Source organism: Tubulanus polymorphus, chromosome 3, assembly GCF_964204645.1.
Source record: "Tubulanus polymorphus chromosome 3, tnTubPoly1.2, whole genome shotgun sequence".
Classification (NCBI taxonomy): domain Eukaryota; kingdom Metazoa; phylum Nemertea; class Palaeonemertea; order Tubulaniformes; family Tubulanidae; genus Tubulanus; species Tubulanus polymorphus.
This window is the reverse complement of record NC_134027.1, coordinates 21,698,430-21,718,831: the sequence shown is the minus strand read 5'-3', so window position 1 is coordinate 21,718,831 and position 20,402 is coordinate 21,698,430. Positions and strand designations below refer to the sequence as shown.

Below are 20,402 nucleotides of genomic sequence, written 5' to 3'. Positions count from 1 at the left end.
TTGTTGCATGGTCCCAAGATATCGCATATTAGCAACAGTGGCAATATGAGATTCACAGCTTGTAATCGGAGGCGATTATGTTAAAATTATTTAGACCTTGTTAAAAACTCAATAGGATTTTGTTTTATTTTTCAGGCGCGTAGTTACAGTCCGTCTTTTATACCAAGTATTGTTTTGCTGATCACATTAGCGGGCACGGTCTCGATTATACTGTACATTGTTCTACGCAAGCCGCAAGGAGGCGTTTTCACCGTCGTCTACGGTTTAGTCGGAAGTCAAAGACCGCGAAGGGCGTTCATGTTCGTCGTGTCGGTTTTGTTTCTCTATTGTTTATTTGAATTCTTTCACGAGGATTCAAGTCTCCGAACGACGGCAGCGTAACGGCATTTCCGTTTTAAGAACAACATTCCGATCCAGCCTCCGACCCGTTTTAAGTCTGGTTACTGCGTCAACGTGAGCCGAGGGAACGGTTTTGGGAACAACGTAAGGAATAGTGGTTTTGGATACGTTTTAAAACCCTATGGGTTTATGATGGAAAAAGGATGATGCGTTCGAAATTGCGCTTAGGCATTTTAGTATGGCAATTGTTGAATATTTTGGCGGTTTACGCTTTTAATAGTGGGAAAGTCTGTTTTTAATCTAAAATGAATGGAATTGTTTTAGGCAGTAGACCAGGGGCCAGTTGCACAGTCGTGACTTAAGTCAAAAAGTGGTCTTAAATTGTTAGATTGGCTATAGAACTAAGTTGGTCTTAGACTGGTCTTAATTCTAAGCCATGACTATGCAATCGGCCCCAGATTACTAGCTGGTCAATCAGCGATGAACGGAATTTTACTGGAATTGATAGTGTTTATTCAAATGAACGGTTATAGGCTGTGAAGTTTTCCAGCTCTTATGAGATTTGTCGACGAAACTCAAAATAGTGTTTACGTACCATAATTGGAACTAGTCTTTCACCGGAATGGTCGTATTATCTATTTAAGTATAGGTTTAATGATCGATGTGGAGTATGCTTTCCCATGCTTTCCCATGATTACTTGAATCTTAACTCAGTTCAGTCAGAAACACGCTCTGTGGTCATCCAGAGCACATGTCAAATATGTTGAAATGCGTTGGGGACAAGCTCGATATAGATAACGCATAGGTTTAAAGCACGTTATCGTAGGTTAGAAATGGGTTTTGGGTATTCTAGGCATTGTATGGACATATTATTTCGACTTGAAGCCTGTGTGTGCAAACCCTTTTTCTCAACACAAGCAAGCTTCGTCCAGTTCTTAACTTGAATAAAACTTACCCATCGCTAGAGCACACAGCAAGACATAAACATGAAATGGAAATGCTTTTCTGGCTTCATTCGAGTCTGTATTGCTCCGAAAAACAGGAAGCACTGGTTTCCGTAAACCGTGTTTTGAAACAAAACTGTTATAACTGCCCAAGTTTTCATGCATTGGCATACCATGGCTAAATCGTCAAGGTGTCACAGGCCCATTAGACTGACAGTGTTCGGTGAAAGGGCACCTTTTAATGAGTAGACCAAATGTTTTTGTAAATGATTATCGTGGTTTTAAGATGATCTTTTTTAGTTTCTAATAAGATGTAAGTTTAACGGATGATTTGTATTAATTTTTTGGACAGTGCGTTCAGCTATGTTATGGTGAATCATTCTGTTTTTGACTTCGTCGTCAATGACAGTCTTCCTTATTGCTCTGGCCACTGGTCCAGAAATAAATTGCCCACAAAATGGCATGTATCGAAAATCGCCTTTTGTACCGTACGCTTTCGATGTGCGACTAGTGCCATTTAAATCTTTACCGTTCTAAGATGAAACGGTGAGAACAGAATTCCGTGAAACGTTCCAGTTACGTAGTACTAAACACATTAAGGTCGGTATTTATTCCCAATAATTTGCTCCATCCGATAAATTCCATTATTGCTCTCATTGGTGATGCTATATTATGCTAATTAGCCATGTGTTTGAATTTTCGCGATAGCAAGATTATTATCTGGACGCTAATATTACAAAAATTGATTTGATATGATTCATACCCACCTGGTATCATCAATGAAATTGCAATGTGGTACTGGTAACGCTAGTGTGGCTAGCAAAATTCCATTATAATCCGCCAGGTTTGCTAATGTCAAGTTCATCAGGTATCTAAAGTGGCGCCATCTGACAGGACAGCTCGTCTGCAGGTACCACATTGTCACGTCACTAAATTAGTGTAAATTGATCAAATCTATTGGCGCTTTGCACAAATTCCAATTCAATTTCATTCGGCCAATTTTTTTTAAATTCAGAGTTCTATTCACTAAGAAACACCAAGGCAATATATGCTTGATAACTTAAGCTATGTTGTCCCCCAACTCGGGGCTCTCGCTTATAATCCTGAACTGTCTGCTGAACTTCAGCAACGTTCGTGGACCTCTTGTCTCGTGCAGTTTAGTGGAACCTCGTTACAACGAACTTCAGGGGGCCAGAAAATCTGTTAGTTACAACCGATACTTCTTCAATATCCAGTTAGAAATGATTGAAAAAAATGATCGGGAAAAAGATTCTAGGTTCATATCAATTTATGAATTGTTGTTAACTGAGGTTATCATAACGAGGCTCCACTAGTTATTATGCAGAATTCGAAATTGTTTTACATTTTGATTTTTAATAGCATTTTTCTGTTTCTTAAGATTTGTACACTTGAATTGGATTTAGCCCATGTAAAAAAGATGAAAAAAACAAACATTCTGAGCTTTTCTGTAAATCTATGGGAATGATATATGATATACATGTATCGAATAAGATTGTTTTAATAGTTCTAACGACATGTATTTTTCATTACAAGGAAAAAGGGTGGGTTGACTATTAATGTTCTCCAATTCTTTTTCATGAAGATCTTGTTCATGAAGTATCTTTTATTGTTATGTACGGTAGGTTCTGCTATGTTGTTATGTAATCCAGAATGGGATGATTTTTATCAATGTCCCAGGGGTGGATCTACGAAAATTGGAAGGCTGAGGTCCTGAAGACTGAAAAGAAAAGGCATTCTCAGAGAAGGCACCCCATTCAGATAAGCCTACTAGTGGGGTCCCTCCATATAGGGTTAGATGATTTTGAAAAATCCATCTTAAAAGATGAAATTTTCAACAGGATGAGTGTCAAATTTATAGATTTGAGCAATCTCTGCCTTGAAAAAAGGGCAGCCTCAATGGGAGGGCAGGGGTCTGGACCCTTCAAACCACCCCTATATCTGCCCATGATATACACATATATTCAGTGATATCAGTAGAAACTTTGGGTTCATAGCCAGTCTTCCATATCGGTATTTATTTGTATACATTTTAAAAAAATGTCGGGGTCAGTATTTGTCTTGATTTCCTTTGAAATACTGAGAAAGTCAATGTAACATTGTATTTTTTGCGTTTTTCGGGATGAATGGGTTTTGGATTTCTAGCATTCCGGTAACCGCGAGGCTCAGGTCAACTAAAGAACCGATCAGATCGTAAGCAGACGAGGCTGAGTCTGAACCTTTTTGACATTAGCGTACTAACGACCGCGACGGATTGATCGCAGAATTGTAGGAGGACTTTTCTACGAGCCTATCAGATCGTCGTAGCCAATCAGCGACGAGTGTTGCGCCACATGACTTCTAGACTCGGTGAAGATCGAGTCGTCGTCGAGCCGAGTGCTCTTATGATCGTGAGACAATCGAATCAGCCATCGCGTGTATACTATTACTGTTTTTGCAATCATCTATTCGGGTTGTGTCGACCTGAGCTTCGCTTAGTAGTATTTTTGTGTTGGTCCATTTTCTCAGATAGTAGGACGCGATAAATTCTCGGCATTTGTTCATTCTTCCGCTGGATTCTAACCTGTTCGCATAATGTCACTATCTGGCGCAACAACTTCATGCATGCTCAATCGTTTTGGCGTGAAAGTTGTTGTTGTTGGCTTTCATATTTCATGTGAAAAAGTATTGATTTTTAAGTCTTGATTTCAGCTTAAATGTCTGACAACAATGAACCCTGAACATATACCCAATATGCCAATCATAAAGTATGTACACTCTGTGAAAAGCTACCTAGTTATATGTACGGAGATCATGTGCTTTTGACTTCTCGGTCCTAGCTACAGTACTAGATTATTCATTTCCATAAAAGGCAGACTAGCCTGTAGGTAAGGGATTTGTTCATTCAAACGAACAGCTGTTCTGAGCTAAGAACCCTTTTGTAAATTTGAATTTTCCTAAGGATATGCTTCTTTTGAGGCCTGCCCCTTAGAAAGTTCATAGTGCACTATTGGAAATATGTTTGATAAGGGCCATCGGCTACCCGCACAAATTTTCGCGCTAAAACATAGTTCACCGACAACGTTTGAACACACTATGTAGTGTAACCACATGTACCTATAGGCCCTATGTATATAAAGGTCAATGGCCAATAGTGAGATAAAACTGACTTAGTTATTCAATAATTAGTTCTGAAAATGTTATAAATCTCTTTATTTGCTACTAGTGTGCCCTTTTTGCAAAGATGGAATGGCAGCATTTGAAGACAATTTAGTGCGCTTCCTGTATTCACAAACACGCTAACACTGCAGGTGTAAAGTCAATACGGGGGTCTGGATCTGTCCTAGTAAAGTTTGAAATTTTTGGACTATTTGAATAGCCAAAAACTATTTTCAAATTCCCTGAATTTCCAGGATTTTCAATGACTGCATGACAGCGATGGGCGGTGAAATATATTTAGTCCGCGAAATTCAGAAGGGAACTTAAAATACAATACTGTATTAGGGTAACATGGTCAGGATCCTTGCTTCACTTCTCTTATTAAGCGTGGGTCAAATTTGACTCTGGCTTGGGCAAAATCGTCGCCGTGTGATCGCGGCTTGTGTCACAAAATTTTCACCGCGGATTAATATTTTCCTAATCTTGATGTCGATTGTAACGATATAGCAGAACCTCCATTTAATTCAATGATGTCTAAACATTATTTATTGTGCATGGCTGAGAAATAGGTATGGTACCTGTACCTTCATTCGTTGAATTCGTTGAATGTAGTAGTAGAATGGGTGCGGGGTCAAGGTCAACAGATACATAATTTGGCTGTTAATAGGTTTCTGTACATACATACATGGTAATAATTATAATGAGAATATATATATATGTATATTGTGATGTAAATTCTTGGCTAGTTTTAAATGAATATTTATTTGGTTTTAAAGAACTACGTTGTACGAATTTAATGAAAATAGTATACAATAAACAAATGAAATATTTGAGTTCAAGTGTTTGTTTTTTTCTTTTTAGTCAAACTTAGGACACATTATCTCGTCATTCGGAGCACCCCAACAGGCCCATAGCGTGGGAGGTTAAGGCGAACCGGCCAAAATCTGAAAAAGGTCCGCTTTTGTAAAAGTGAATTCGCAGAATTTGAATAAAATCCCAGTTTGAATAAAATCCTTTTCTCTTTGTATTGAAGAACTACTCCACAGGAAGCTTAGGACTGCGGGCGAATTTGCCTTCAAGACACATCGTTTTATTTTCGAGAGCTGTTTCAAACAGATCCACTCATTTTAAAGCCACGATCATACAAGTGTTTTTGGCCCGGAACAGCTGGTCACACTGATGTCAAAATGGGGCTGTGCCAGTTTGGCCCGTCCAGATACATTGACCAGGCCAAGCCAAATTTTAGCATGGGTCAAATGATCGTGATCTGGTTCCAGTAATGACTCACTTCACTTTGTTAAATATCAAGTCAGTGCATGTGTACGCGCTCTCTAATTACCAACAGGCCAAATTTGGCTCGGGCCTGATCCAGGCCAAATCGTCTCCATGTGATCGTGGCTTAATTAAGGCAAATGAAATGCCCAGATAATCAGTCATGCTACTCACCTGTCCAATAAAGTGAAGTAGGGAGGTCCAAGGAAATTTGCTGGATGGACAGATGAAGGTGACCGCAATAAATAGATAGACTTGAAAAAAGCAACTATATTATGTATATATATATATTTATTGATAATATATACCATTTATTGGGAGCCATAATGACAGTGGTTTATTCGATACAAAAGTGAATTCAAATAAACAAGTTGAATTTAGCTGGAAAAAACGGTCAGTATTTAACCAAGCTCCAACGCTATACTTAAATAAGATTTATTGAACCATTTGAACATTTACCTTCTAGAGACCAAATCTCTACAATATGAGCCAATAAATACAAAATACACTACGATTATGCACTAGTCGTGCTCCCTTAAAACACTGCGTATCAGTAGATCTAGCACTGTAAAAGGTGTGCTCTTGGCAGTTGTCCCTGTTCAAAATTCTATCTGTTAGTTTTTCATTTGAAAATTAAGAAGGTAGTTGGCTCAACCCAAGAAGTCTGGGTTGGCTAAGCACACTAAAACCACCTAGCCAATGAGCGTCATCTGACTTTCTGATTTGTCCATTTTCGAGTGGTTTGACTAATTGACAAATTGGACTGTATTTCTTAACCAATGAGTTCAAAAACGGGTCAGATTTCTAATGAAAAATGTAATGCACAGACAGAACGATTTTTAGCAGACGTCATTGCGCAATGATGTCACTTGTGACGAAAGCTCACTTTTCAATATTGAATTCTCCAAATTTGGAATAAATTCAACATCGTGATAGCGAAATAATGCATAAACTCTAATGTACACGTATTTTTCAAAAGCTATTTCTATCAATGCTAATCAATATATGCATTTGTAGCCATCTATACTAATACCTTGAAAAATCAAACTAATTTTCTACGAGAGATTTCAGTGAATAAAAAGAACCCTCCAACTATTTTTTTTTGTAAATTTTCGATAATCACAGTTTCGGTAATAATAGGTAAAAATAGTATAATATAATGTATATATCGTATTTTTGTTGTAGGTAAAGTAGAAATGTAGGGTGGGGTTAAATATGCTTGCTACATGTAACCAGGGCCATAACAACTCACAGGAATTGAAAAAACCTCCTGCATCAACAAATTTATTTAACTTTTTTTTTATTACAAAAAAATTATGAAAATCTTTTCATAACCAGAAACGTTTTCTTTCCGGTTTGAAAATAAGAGACGTGTTGCTAAATCGAACGGTAGACCCCCTCATCACAATCCGGTAATAAACAAACCCCTCAGTCGCGAGTTGAATTTGGCTCAATAAAAAGAGCTGAAATCATTCAAAATGAACTGATTTAACTTAACCCTATCAGTGCGTCTACACCGCACTGCGGTGTATAAATCAGCGATGGACTTTGCTTATACACTGTATTGCGGTGTAATGTTATTATTAGTAATTTGTTATCTCTATTGGAAGGTGGCAGCACCAGTCAAACAAAGTGAAATACTAGTAACTAACAATACACCGCAGCGCAGTGTATTTTTAAAAATTTTCAAATTATCTCAAGCACTTTCGAGTATTGATTAGTCAGCACTGAAAGGGTTAATCGAGATAACGTGTAGATCTTCGCAAAGTGTTTGTTGCGAATGAAAAATCATTTCTAAGTACCACAATAAAAAAACCGATAAGTTATTGTTAGATTAAAATAAATTATCTAAAAAACCGAATTTTTGAACTGAAAATTTGGATTTTTAAACAAATTCTTAACTATTGATATTCAAACTTATTGACTTTTTGATCGTGGGACTCAGACTTCGTCTTAATCAACATTCAAGCCCTAAGGGTAGGATACAGTCCCCAACGTGACCGAATGGACTGAGGAATCTACCGTATTTCGTTTACCCTGAAAATTTCGAAAAGAATATCGCGAAAAAAGTGCCGGTCGAAATCGGTGAAAGTAATTTAAACCCCGGTCATGAGCAAGTATATATTTGGTTATGCGAAAAAATAACGTTCATACCGTCGCGAAAAAGTATGAAAGCTAAGAAAATAAAACAACGACACGCGAAAGAAAAACTATTTACAACATTGCACTCGACAAAATTGTCCGAAGAAGCAAGCAATTATAAACGCGATGCTGCAAGATTTGGAGGTGGATTTGAATGGGGAATCTGCAACACCCCTTCCACCAGGGTTGCTAGTAGTTACTCGGTCTTCAACATTTCAATGATAACCGAATGAACTTTTCTCTTAAATAGATCATAATTATTGTTAGTTATGAGTAGAAGAATGAATTTAAAATATTTCTGGTAGGTCTAGTTCTAGTTCTACCTATTACTGGCCAAATTCATCATGTTGAAGATTTTTGCCAGGTACGGACTTTTGTTGTTAAATCAGTGAGTCGACTGGCACTGATATGTGTCCTACCTGTATAACATAGTCTCACTAGGATTCGAACCGACAACCTCTCGGTTGTGAGTCAAACGCCTTATCCTCCATGCAAAAGGACAGGACACAGGTCATGTGATAATGTATCGATGACAATGAATGTCCGAGTCTTCGTCACTCGCCACCTGGTGGGAAAACTCGGCGCTGCAGCTCCCCATTATAAGTCTTATATCATCACCTCCTGTAAAGATCACTGACCAAAATGCGCAAAAAGTTATGTTTCGAGGCTAAAATCGATTTTAACTTTTAAGTTTGATATGAACGAAATTGAGCGATTTTTTCCATAATGAACTCTCATCGCACGTGTTCAGTAACAAAATAGAATTCAAGCCAACACAAACGACAAAGCAATACCGAAAGAGCAAGACTCTACTACTACTAAAAATACCTAGACATCATCGAATCAAAGAGAGAAATCACGAATATCATTTTTCTTACTAATGCCAGGACAGACAGGCAGAGTTTCATGGAAAGAATATTTGAATGATTGGTTCACTTTTTTCCTAAATTCCTAACTGCACAGTCATGGCGTGAACCCAAATGCGGCTGATCTTATCTTAAGAACTGAGTCCATTTTGGTTCTTAAGCCGTTCTAATAACTCAAGACCAGTGTCAAAATTGTAAAGACGATATCGGCACGCAGCTGCGGAATATTTTGCCCTGGTCTATCACTCATCACGTTGGCCACGAAACCAAATCGAACAATACAACTGGCTTCAGAAGCAAATAAGCTTGCCGATATACGTATATTGTATCAACTCCTGGATTTTGTTGAATCGGTCTCAATATCTATCATTATAGTCTTTTCTCATGAAACACAGAGTACACAACATACATAACGTGAATTGGACAGTTATTTTTATGTGAGATTTTTTTCAAAACTCCAATCAGAATTCGACGGATAATCTATTCCTTTAAAACGACTGATCAAAAGTATCCTAGGACAGTTTGAACCATAGGGCCTAACCCATAAGGGTTAATTCAACTATTATCAGTCGCAGTTTACCATAAAACTTGCAAGGTAGTTACATGGGGAATCAGTCAAATCAACCCCAGGGGCCAGTTGCACAGTTGTGACTTAAGTCCAAAAGTGGTCTTAAAACATAAGACTGGTCTTAAGTTGTTAGATTAGCTTTAGAACTAAGTTGGTCTTAGACTGGTATTAAGTCTAAGCCAGGACTATGCAACGGACCCCAGGGCTATAAGTCAAAATTGCTCTAAATTCAGCTTCTTTCTCATATCATCCAAAATTTGTTTTCTAGTTTGCAAATCTCTATTTACTAAATCGAGTCTAGTTTTGGATATCTGGAAGTATTTGTTTCAAATTAATTGCAACCGATAGAAATTTTCCATTTTGAACAAATCGCCATAAAATAATCAATTATCTGTCAGAATTCTGTATGGAAAAACCTTTTTGTTTTTATGAAATTGCTATAGTTTTTATACAGCAGTTATTTGTTTTTTATGTAAAACCGGTGCCAGCACCGTTCATCCACTCGCACATCTCACACAGCAAACACAATCCAGTTCCACACAGATGTGTGGATCGAATTTCAAGCTGAATCCAATTTCACGATTATCGACGGTTCGAATCCTAACTCAGGTCGCACTAAAATCCGATCCGATCGTCTGCGATTCAGTCTAAGAACAGTCATGGTTCATCACACGAGTACTCATTTGTCAGATCTTAGCTACACTTAGGTCATCTTAAATCCACGATCATTTTGAACAGAATGCCTAAGTGTGATATGTACATCGCCGTTAATTGGCTACAAGCTGAAGATCTGTCGTAAGTACACTCGGGTCACATAAGATCCGATCATTGTAAGAAATAGAACATGTCCGATCTGCTAAAGACGGTCTGCAATCGATTTTAACGATCTTAAGTAGACTTATGTCGCAAAAATTTCCCGACTGAAAAATCGGCAACTGGTTGCCGATTCCTTACGACGCGACGATCGGGTCGGATCCGATGCGACATTTGAGTCAGGCTTAAATAAAACCACTAACAGTAAAACCCGTTCAATTTGGATCATTCGGATCTAAATTCATCCGGTTTATGAGAAATCTGAATTAAACATCATATTTTGATACATCTATACATTTGATGTATAGATGGACAGTACTGATTAGATAAAGTCCGAATTAAACCAATCTAAATTAAGCGGGTTTAACTGCAATTACCAAAATGTCAGCAGTGATAGCAAAATAAAAACCTAAAGGCCACAATTTTTGTTGGCAAGATAATTATCGTTAACATTCATAGAATTTCCGCCTCAAAAACACTGCATGTCAATGACATTTTTTCAAATATTGAAAAGGCGCCAAAAAAATTTCATCAATAATTTCAAAACATCCAACCTAATTTCAAACAGCAATAATAATCCAGATTCTACTAAAATTTTCTTTTTCACTATCCGATTCACTAAATTTTACTGGCTGTTTCAAAGCAGAAGTATAATAACTAATATTAGATTACAACCAAACAACCGTTTGTCAATAATAAATATGTGGATTAAACTATGATAGCCGGACAACCTGGGAATATTTCAAGATTTTCATCAACATCGATAATCATGATTTGTTGTAACATCGAATATATTTCTTTTTACCCCAAGAGAAAATTACTTTTTCTTTTTTTTTATACAAAATTTACACGAATGAAATTCAAGATCAAATGGTCTGACAGAACGATTCGACTAGGTCGAGGCGTTCTGGACCGAACGATCGTTAACAGTTGCTTCTCAGTTTGAACCCGAACCCAGTGATATACATTACAATATACAGTAAACCACGCATAAGTCGGAAAATATCGGGTGTTGTTTATCTTTCTCCGTTTTAACATAAAACGTCTGGGCCCAAAATCAGATTTTTAAGTCGGAAACCCACCTATGCATAGTATTTCGATGGTTTGAACGATTGAGGATGCACTTAGAATGTGACCACACAATGTAGGTCTATCTGGAGTAAGCCATCAGTGAAAGGGAAGCGCAACAATATTTGCATACTTTATAGAATACAGTGAAAAACAGCTCAACCCTTTCAGTGTGTCTGTACCGCAGTGCATTGTATCTAAATTGGTGATGGACTTGTTAGTACACAGCATCGCGATGTACGTGATTAGTTTTTACCTATTGAAAGATGGCAGCACCTGTCAACCACAGTTGAACATTAGTACCGGTAACTAATGATACACTGTATGCCCATTATTCAACACACGGGTGGAATTTTCAAAAATTTCCAAAATATCTCCAGCACTTTTTGGTATAAATATTCAGCACTGAAAAGGATTGAATGTTAATTGACTTCCTAAGAATTGTTGATTCATGTCTGGAATAGATAAAACTGTCTGAACTCTCAAACCAAATTTCATGGAAATCCATCGAGAAATGCAGGCTACATCGTGCTAACAAGAAATTGCTTAAATGACGAGTCGATACATGGTATAAAGACTGAACGCTGTTCCTTCTTTAAGCCTCATTTTACATTCGAGAGCTTGAAAATTCGACCTTCTCACAGTCGGAGTAAATCATCCAGTCCCAAATCCTCAGACTTATGCGTAGTTCACTGTATCAGTTATTCGTCATCAGTAGAAACTACCTGGTAAGTACTTGACAGCAAAACTCGAATATTAACACTTGAAAATGGATATACCATACTGCCAGAACTCACAGAAATACGTATGACATGAAAGGAATATAGCTAACTAGAATTTCCACAGTTGCAGATTTTTTCAAACTCAGTTCCAGATATTATGAGTACATGTAATATATAACGTTTTATTGGCATCGCATTAAAATATTCCAATGTTCAATTTTTGCAAAATCTGGGGTTCAATTTTCAAACGCAAGTTACCAATTCCTTTTGACACTTGTTTTCCTAGCAAAGTAATTATAGGTTGAGATATCGCTTAATTGCTGAGTATTAAGGATGTGCTGGGTTTTCAATTCTGGGTAGTCAGTAAATACAATATCTATCTTGATTGCAAGTGCAAACGCAAGTACAACTGATTTGGGATCATGCCATCAAGATAATCTACCAAACCTTGAATAACGAATAATTGTATTCCAATCAACCGGGAAACAGGGTTTTTTTTTACAAATAATTTCCGTCGTTTTTTCCGTCACGATTTTGAGTATTTCAACGTCTCCCATCGTGTGACTAGACGGAGACATCTCGTACAAAACAAAAATCAGCCATGGTTGTTCTCGACGTGCCCTCTATTTGTAGTAAGCATTAAACTAAGCCCGGTAGTTACGGTACCATTTAAACGCGATGTCTCCGAAATAATACGGGAGGCGTTTGACTAGAATTCGGTAAAGAATCTACTATACCCGTTTCAAGTCGAAATGAATGCGAATTATATAAATCGGCGACGCTCGCGCGCGCGTTTTGTTTTAGTACCGCGATAGAAGCGACGTTTTAAAAAACGCTCGATTAATTCACTGCAATACAGGAAGCTCTTTCTACTTAATCATGAATAAAACCGGATGGACAAACATTAGAATCTTCCACTGGACTAAGTTCCATTTTCGAGTCAAGACTCCGGGAGTTACGGTTTTTATGTTTCTGGATAACTGAACATGATTCGGGTTGTGTGTGGTATTAAATGCAACTCTTCTCGAAAACCACTGCGCGATATTTTAATTCTCCTGAACCATCAAAAAAATTGCTGTTCACTTCGATTCTGGTGTAAATGGGTCAATCTCAAAACCGATAATTTGTTCTGTTTAGGAGCGTAAATGGGTTAACGTGAGTTGAAAATCGTATTCATAAGTTCAAAGAATTGCAGTCGCGTGGAAGACACTAATATTTCATATCATATCGGTTATTTTCATGATTTAACCACATATAAAAGCACTGGACCCAGTTCCACAATTGTCAGTTAGACGTACCTCCAATCTTCCGATCATCATTCGTTGAAAATTCTACCAACTCACAACTACAGAACAGGAGCCTGAACAGTTAACACGGACATGCACATAGAAAACGCGGGAGCGTTCGTGACTCAATCCACCTACGAAACGCTGAAATTCATTCAACTATCACAATAGATGTACATTTGTCATCCTCACAGACAAACACAGTATGCATAAAATTTCACGCTAGAACAAAAACTACCCCGAACATTTCATCCATATATACCGCAACCGGCAATTTTCAATCAAAGTCCTCTAGTCGAAAAGACATTTGAAAATCTAATTTGGATGGCTGGCGACTATCCAGATTTCTACGAATTGATTAACATCCGAATTATGAATTATAGTTTACATGGTTCCGGGTTAAATGGACCAAATATTTCATCCGATTTTTGTGAAAATCCGCTTTGAAAAATCCGAATTAAACGAGCTCTACAGTCTATCAGATGTTGACGGTACTGTGAATTTTGATTTGAAGAACATTCCTGAGAGTTGTTTTTCTTTTAGCGATATAAGCGAGTACGGATACCGGTACTGTGTTTATATCAGGGAGAACTCTTTCGAGTCGAACGAAAACTCCACGTGTTTTTAGTTAAAAAACCACCGATCTTAATCTCAGGGCAGCCCTACTGACGGCGGCCGAGCCAGAAGCAACGGGACTTCGCGAGACTGGCAATGTGAACCTCAGTCGCTCCTGGTCCGGTCGTGTCGAAGGGCACCGACCTGAATCCTGCTTTATAGCCAGCATTTTTGTATCAGCAAATTATACGCAGCACAGCAGTTCATGCCACATTAATTCACCCCTGAATTCTCATTTAATGTAAACTAGGCGTACATCACTTGAGACTGCTTTCGTGATGTGACATGATCGCAACTGGTCGCAAATGGGTTCTAGAGGTCGACTGCCATGCCATCGTCCGCGATGGCGTGCCACAAGTCTGTCAGTCACTAAAGCTGCCTATGTCAGTTTCAACTGGGAGAGACACGATAGCAATGACAGCCTGGCATGATCGCTGGCAGTCCCAAGGGTGCGTAGGTCACGATATGAGTCGTTGGCGGTCACGAAGCCGATCTACGCCAGCCTTTAGGATTGATGTGGATAAATCCTGCCGAACTTTTGCACAATGATTGTCATTTGACTGTGGGTGAAACACCCCAGGGCTGGATCTGCTAGGCTCGTGACAATCAGCCCTTGAGGGGTCTAATACTGACAGGAATTAAGGGTCGTATCTCCTAGGGTTGAAGAAGATCAACCGGCCTCTCGAAGGTCGAGCTGCTAGAATCAAAACAAAAAGACCTTAAAACGGCCGATCTTAGATCCGCACCTGGGAAAATACCCAGAGTGGATGATCTAATATCCTGCCCTGGTATCAAAAGCCCTTCAATTGGTCAGTCTGCACTCACCCCAGGAGATGGTCAAACAACCCTCCAGGGGGTCAGGCTACTACAACCGAGCCTGAACCCTAATTGGGCAGACCTGATTGAGGGGGTCAGACAGCCCTCAAGGTTTCACGAGACGCTAACAGATCTCCGAACCCCTAATATTTCTCTACAGCAAGAGAATCATACAATATGCACATGTGAGTTTAACTTATACAGGCAGGCTATACAGTGTAGAGGCAATTATGGATTCGAAACCAAAATGAAACATATGGATATGAATGAGTCATCAGAAAATTATATATCATTCACAGATGGGAAAAAAAATAGTTCATTCATTATGATCATGATTTGCTTGAACGAATAATGCCTTATTCGATCTGCTAAAACAGCTAAAAAGCCTACCATAAACAGAAAATAACATTGAAATCTAGTACCTAAATTTACTCGATAACTGAACCTCGCAGGCTGAGGAAAAACAAAGATTGAATTTGGAATCACAGACGACTCAGCCTTACTCGAGGAAATTTGTCGACTCGGAAAAACTGTTCAATTGGGTGAATTTCAGATGTATTTGCGATGACTTATATTCTATCTTCACAGACAACTCCACGAGTACGGCAGATGTATTTCTATAGCATGCGACATATCTATATATATATATATATATATATATATATATATATATATATATATATATATATATATATATATATATATATATATATATATATATATATATATATATATATATATTCTCGAATTGCTGTAGAGAGTATTTGAACCGATAAAATTAAACAGCCAAATCTCGGCTAATCGAGATTCGAAGCGTTTTGAAAAAATCTCCACCAGGTTGGAATTAAAACTAACCTTATAGCTACAAACCTTACAATGAGGACCCTACATTCGACTGTGTGGCAATCAAGGATTCCGCTCATGGCAAGTGAAGATCCACCAAGTTCAGACTTTGGGACAATTATGCCAGATATCTTTCCAGGTTCAATTAAAAACGATTGATAATTTTTCTAATTCTTCGAGAATTGCACTAAACATGAACCCTTCACATCAATCTGAATTCATCAAGAGACGTGATTTGCCTAATGATTTATGCGGGAGGCTAAAAATCTAGCCGAAAGTTCATTGACAATGCACCAAATGTGTATCGAATTATCCTATCGATAAGCACGCCATCTAGCGGGATAACTAGTACAGCTCGCGGGGTCCCCATTGAATGTAAGCTTCGTAACTTCACAATTCCAGTGTTTGAATTCGTTAAATTTTCATGAATCAAAACATATTTGGTATCGAAGCCAACGATCCTCTAATTGATATATATATAAAAAAGACGAATAGGTTTTTTCTAGAATGAATCCAATCCCTGGTTTCACGGAGATACATTGCTTCTCATGCAGTCATGAGAAGCGACCTTGTACAACCCAAATCTAACACACGGGGGCGCTTCTCTCGTATGGCGGAAACTGGTCAGGCGAACCGGAACTCGACCGACCCGGTTCGGACGAACCATATTTCGCTGCGCATACGTAGAAACAGCCCCTGGCAGCGGAGGAATAGCATGCGTTATTCCGTCCCAAGTATTTCGCCAGACTAAATGCGTAGCATCAAGTTCAACAGCAGCCAGTCCGCCGCGAAAAATAAACAAACATAATCCACGCGTATACCTTTATATAACTTATATCACTCAAAAGCTGTATAGGCAGTGATGTATTAACTGAATAATAATCCTTGTTAGTAATAATATATTTTCAAATATAGGTTAAGCTAACTAATGAATATTAGTAGTAACGATAAAATCTACGGAATAGGGAGAATTTAGTTGGATAAACAATAATTTTCGGTTAATTAGTAGGCTATTGATAATAAGTTAATTCGTCATCGTAAAAATTATATCCTAGTTTTTCCGTATATACATTATATTACCGGTTAACTTAGTCGTGAAATGAGAATGAAATTTTGAATATCGATTTTTCCGAGCGCGAGAGTGATCTTCTGATTATCAATCGAAAGATTGTTCATTACCATAAATAAATTATTAAATAGTCAGATCGAATCGGGAATATATGGGTGAAACCGATGCTAAACATTAGTTAGGCTTTCCATTGCAACAGACCTAAACCCGAGGAGCGACCAGACTAGTCCGGACCGACTTTAGGGGACTTGACTGACCAGTCAGCCGGACTGACTGAATGAATGTCCGATCGACTAGTCTCCACCCTATGAGAGGACCGACTACCCTGGGCCCGCCGACGGGGACCTGTAAATGGAACAGACAATTCCTGTTCTTTCGTCGACTGCCTATTATACGCATGAAAATAAAATTGACTTCGAAAAACCCAACTCTCTCATTCTCTTGAGAAGAAGAATGGGAATTGAATAACCTTACCCCGACGAAGTTATCCACTCGGGCAAGATCGTTCAATCAGTTGAAATTATTCTTTACTTCGAAAGACGTATTTCTATACATGAAAAAAATAAAGCGTTACGTAATGACGAAATTTCCAAGATGCTTCATTATCACTTCACACGCCGCGTGGCATACGCGAAAAAATCTCCCGCATACCAGAACAGACGTACCCTGGCAGGCGAGGAAAACTATTTTCAGTACTCACGAAGTACGTATCTAAAAAAGCAGCAGTAGTTTATGTATGTATGTATGTATGTTTTAGACCTTGTAACGCGTCTGAAAATGATCTTAGCTCCTCGATTATCAGCTTTATGAATCGGTTTTATCACTTTTTGGGATAGACTTTTCTACAATTTTTGCCGAAGTAATTTTTGAGATTCTTTCATTTTTCGGCAGGCAATGAACAACGCAGTATTTCAAACGGCGTTGAGCGAGAGAAATTTCTAATAAACCGATCCAGATGTGAATGGAATCTTTTCTATCTGCCCTATTCTCATGCGCGGAGCAGTTAACACTTTTTTCGTATTTCACATTGGTAAAAAGCCTAGTACGTTAATGTTTCATCCGTAACCACTTTTCTGAAGTTAATCATATAACGAATATAATCTAATATGTATCCACCTTATCTTTCCTAAAAAAAAGCTTGCCACGGTAAACCTTGCGGAACCAGAGACGAATAACCGATTCCAAACCTTGATTGTCACTTACGTACAAAAATGGTTCTTGTCTAAGGATTCAAAATGATGACATCAAATAGGCTATAGAAATAAAATGACTTTAGACATGACTTAAATAATCATAATAATTGACATTTACATAGCACAGGGAATATAGTTCGGATGTGCTTATTCATTTTTTGATAGTATGATATTATTGGTATCATTAAAGTCTAAGCCATTTTAGACAAAAATTCAATATTCTTTCAGTTGAACAAGGTTTACCGAATTTGCTAGACTGATTTAAACTACCGACATACCGGCCGTTTCCTTCAACAAACCTTCGTGATAAAACTGAGTAGCTAAGATCTCTCCAGTCGACATCGTTTGACAAGCTACGCTGATCATTTTTCTACTAGCGCTGTCACCGTTGCATACGTTACCGTCGTCCTCGGCGTCTTCGTCCGACGCGTTACCGTTCTCGTTGAGCATAAAAGTCGGACGACCTTTCGTCGGACTGACGCCGGCGTCGCTCGGGTCGGGCAACGCGACGTAATCGGAGAGAATGTTGTGAACATCCTCCATCGACGAGGCGTACATGAAGTAATTCTCGGGCACCATCGTGATCGTCGGCGTCGTCGGCGTCTGGCCGTATTTCCCGGCGCCGAGCTTCCGGTTCCAGACGGGCACCGATCCGGTGCCGCTCGGCGCCGCGTCGGTGAACGGGTCATCCTTCAGCTGCTGCAGGAATTCGGCGTCGAATTTGTCGTAGTCGTTCGGCAGAAGTTGTCGCAGCTCCTCCTCGATGCTCGTCGTCGGGCTCGTTATTCCGTCCAGACCGTGCGCCGCCGTAAAGTCGATCATCGACGCCGCCGTCTCGCCGTCGCGCCATACCTGCGTCGCGCGCCACTTCGCGCGGCTCTCTTTCGGCGCGAGCACCGCGTTGAAGTTCAATATCTCGCCGACAGCGAATTCCTTCTGGAAGTCGTCGATCTCTTTCGGGTAGATCGACTTGTCGAAGAAGACGTGCTCGTGTTTGCCGAGGTCGATGATACCCCAGAGTTTCGCGACGTGGAACACTTTACCCTTGCGCGCGGTCAATGTTTGAACTGACTGCCGTTGCGGCCGACTGCCGGTGATGATCACGTGCATCTTCGGCGCCTTTTTCACGGTGACCAATTCGTCTTCGTCGATGCTGAATATGTTCTGGTTTTTCAAGACGAACTCTTCCAGTTCCATTTTCGTCCAGCCGATTGTGTTTCGCACGCCATCCGGCGCCTGGCTAAAATGCCCGGTCAAATTGTGTAGCTTGATAGCGCCGCGCGTTTCGACGATGTTCTTCAGAAACATGACGGCCTTGTATTCGTTCGCCGTCATCGTCATCGGCGCCGGTTTGCCGGTGGTCGGCGTTGGGGTTTGCGCGATGACTGGTATGGCCGGCGTACCGGTCGGCGTTTTGATCGGATTCAACGGAGAACTGTGCGACCGCGTCACGAACTTCAGATTCCGCGGACGCGCCGCCGGCGACTTCGGCGCGCCGGCGGCCGCCGTTTTGTCGAATTTTCGCGACGCGCTCGAAAAACTGTCGCGTAAACTCACCAATTCTCCCTGCACTTCGAAAACGTGCAGGTGGCGAAGTAGAAACTTTTTGAACTCGTTCTGCGGCCCGACGCACTGGCGGATATCGGCGTTAGCCTGCGAAAGGTGCCCGGCGAGACTTTTTATTTGCACCCACTTTTCTTCCTTCTTCGCGAGTTTTCCCTGGAAGAACAACACGGCCTCGGTTTCGATGGATAAATCAGTCGAATGGCGCGAAACGGTCGTTTGATTCGTAGTTGACGCTGGAGGAGTCGACGTCGGGGGCGCCGTGCCGCTTTCATTCAACGAAACGAGATTGCCATTGACGGTGAAAAGCGACGGATATCGGAGCAGAAATTTACGAAGTCCGACTTCGTTGCCGCCCGACGCCGTACGCATGTCGGCGCTGAACGCGCGACCTCCGAATCGACCGGCTAACTGGCTGATCGATAGAGGCCCGCTGTTGTTCATCAAAACCTCCAGAAAATACAACATAGCTTTATGCGCTGGGTCGTCTGCCATCTTGTGTGTGCGTGCGCGTGTGTGCGGGCTCTACTGTTGAGAATGGTTGAAAATAGTGAGGTTCTTTTTTTTATCGAATTCGTGCGGTTCTTCTCGTTACAGATCTGAAGTAAACGATAGAATTCGACATAAATTAACGAAGATTCTACAAGCTCGAATACTGCCGTAATCAGTTGAACCTATGAAGATTTTGAGCGCACACCGGCTTAACTTTTACGATTCTACACAAATTGTTTTTATTCATTCATCGTGGCATTTAGCAATGCCTGTTTACTGCCGGCTGGGGGGAAGTTAATAATTCACGTAAACATGATTTGAGCAAATGTTTGATTAAGATATTAGGCATAATTGAGTGTCAGCGAGACCTGAAAGTTTTCTTTCGATTGCAAATTTGGATTCAGACTCTGAACGAATACAAAACAAAAACGCAATTCAAAAGAAAAGTGGATATAAGACAACCTGCCAATACCACAAACACTAATTAGTTTTATGCATGTATATTAATTCATAATTGTGACATATGGTTATAATTATCATTCTACACAAACAAACAGTACAGTTAAACACCACCCAGGCCCTCACAGGGCTTATAAATCACCATTGGTATACTAGTCTAAGAGTAGGTAATAATC

The 20,402-nt window shown here is 39.7% G+C and overlaps 2 protein-coding genes across 2 annotated transcripts in view; one reads left to right on the top strand and one right to left on the bottom strand.

Moving 5' to 3' along the window:
• The window catches only part of LOC141902395 (beta-hexosaminidase subunit alpha-like), a 59,542-nt gene extending 54,344 nt beyond the window's left edge, over positions 1 to 5,198 (top strand). Inside the window, exon 17 of the mRNA XM_074790099.1 lies at positions 136 to 5,198. Coding sequence (XP_074646200.1) covers positions 136 to 381 — 246 coding nt within the window. The 3' untranslated portion in view covers positions 382 to 5,198. The remainder of the gene's footprint in view (positions 1 to 135) is intronic.
• Positions 5,199 to 16,410: 11,212 nt separating this feature from the next.
• LOC141901800 (uncharacterized) lies at positions 16,411 to 19,860 on the bottom strand. Its single transcript, XM_074789278.1, has one exon. It carries the CDS (start codon positions 19,768 to 19,770, stop codon positions 17,974 to 17,976), a length of 1,797 nt encoding a protein of 598 aa, XP_074645379.1. The 5' UTR covers positions 19,771 to 19,860; the 3' UTR covers positions 16,411 to 17,973.
• Positions 19,861 to 20,402: the final 542 nt, after the last annotated feature.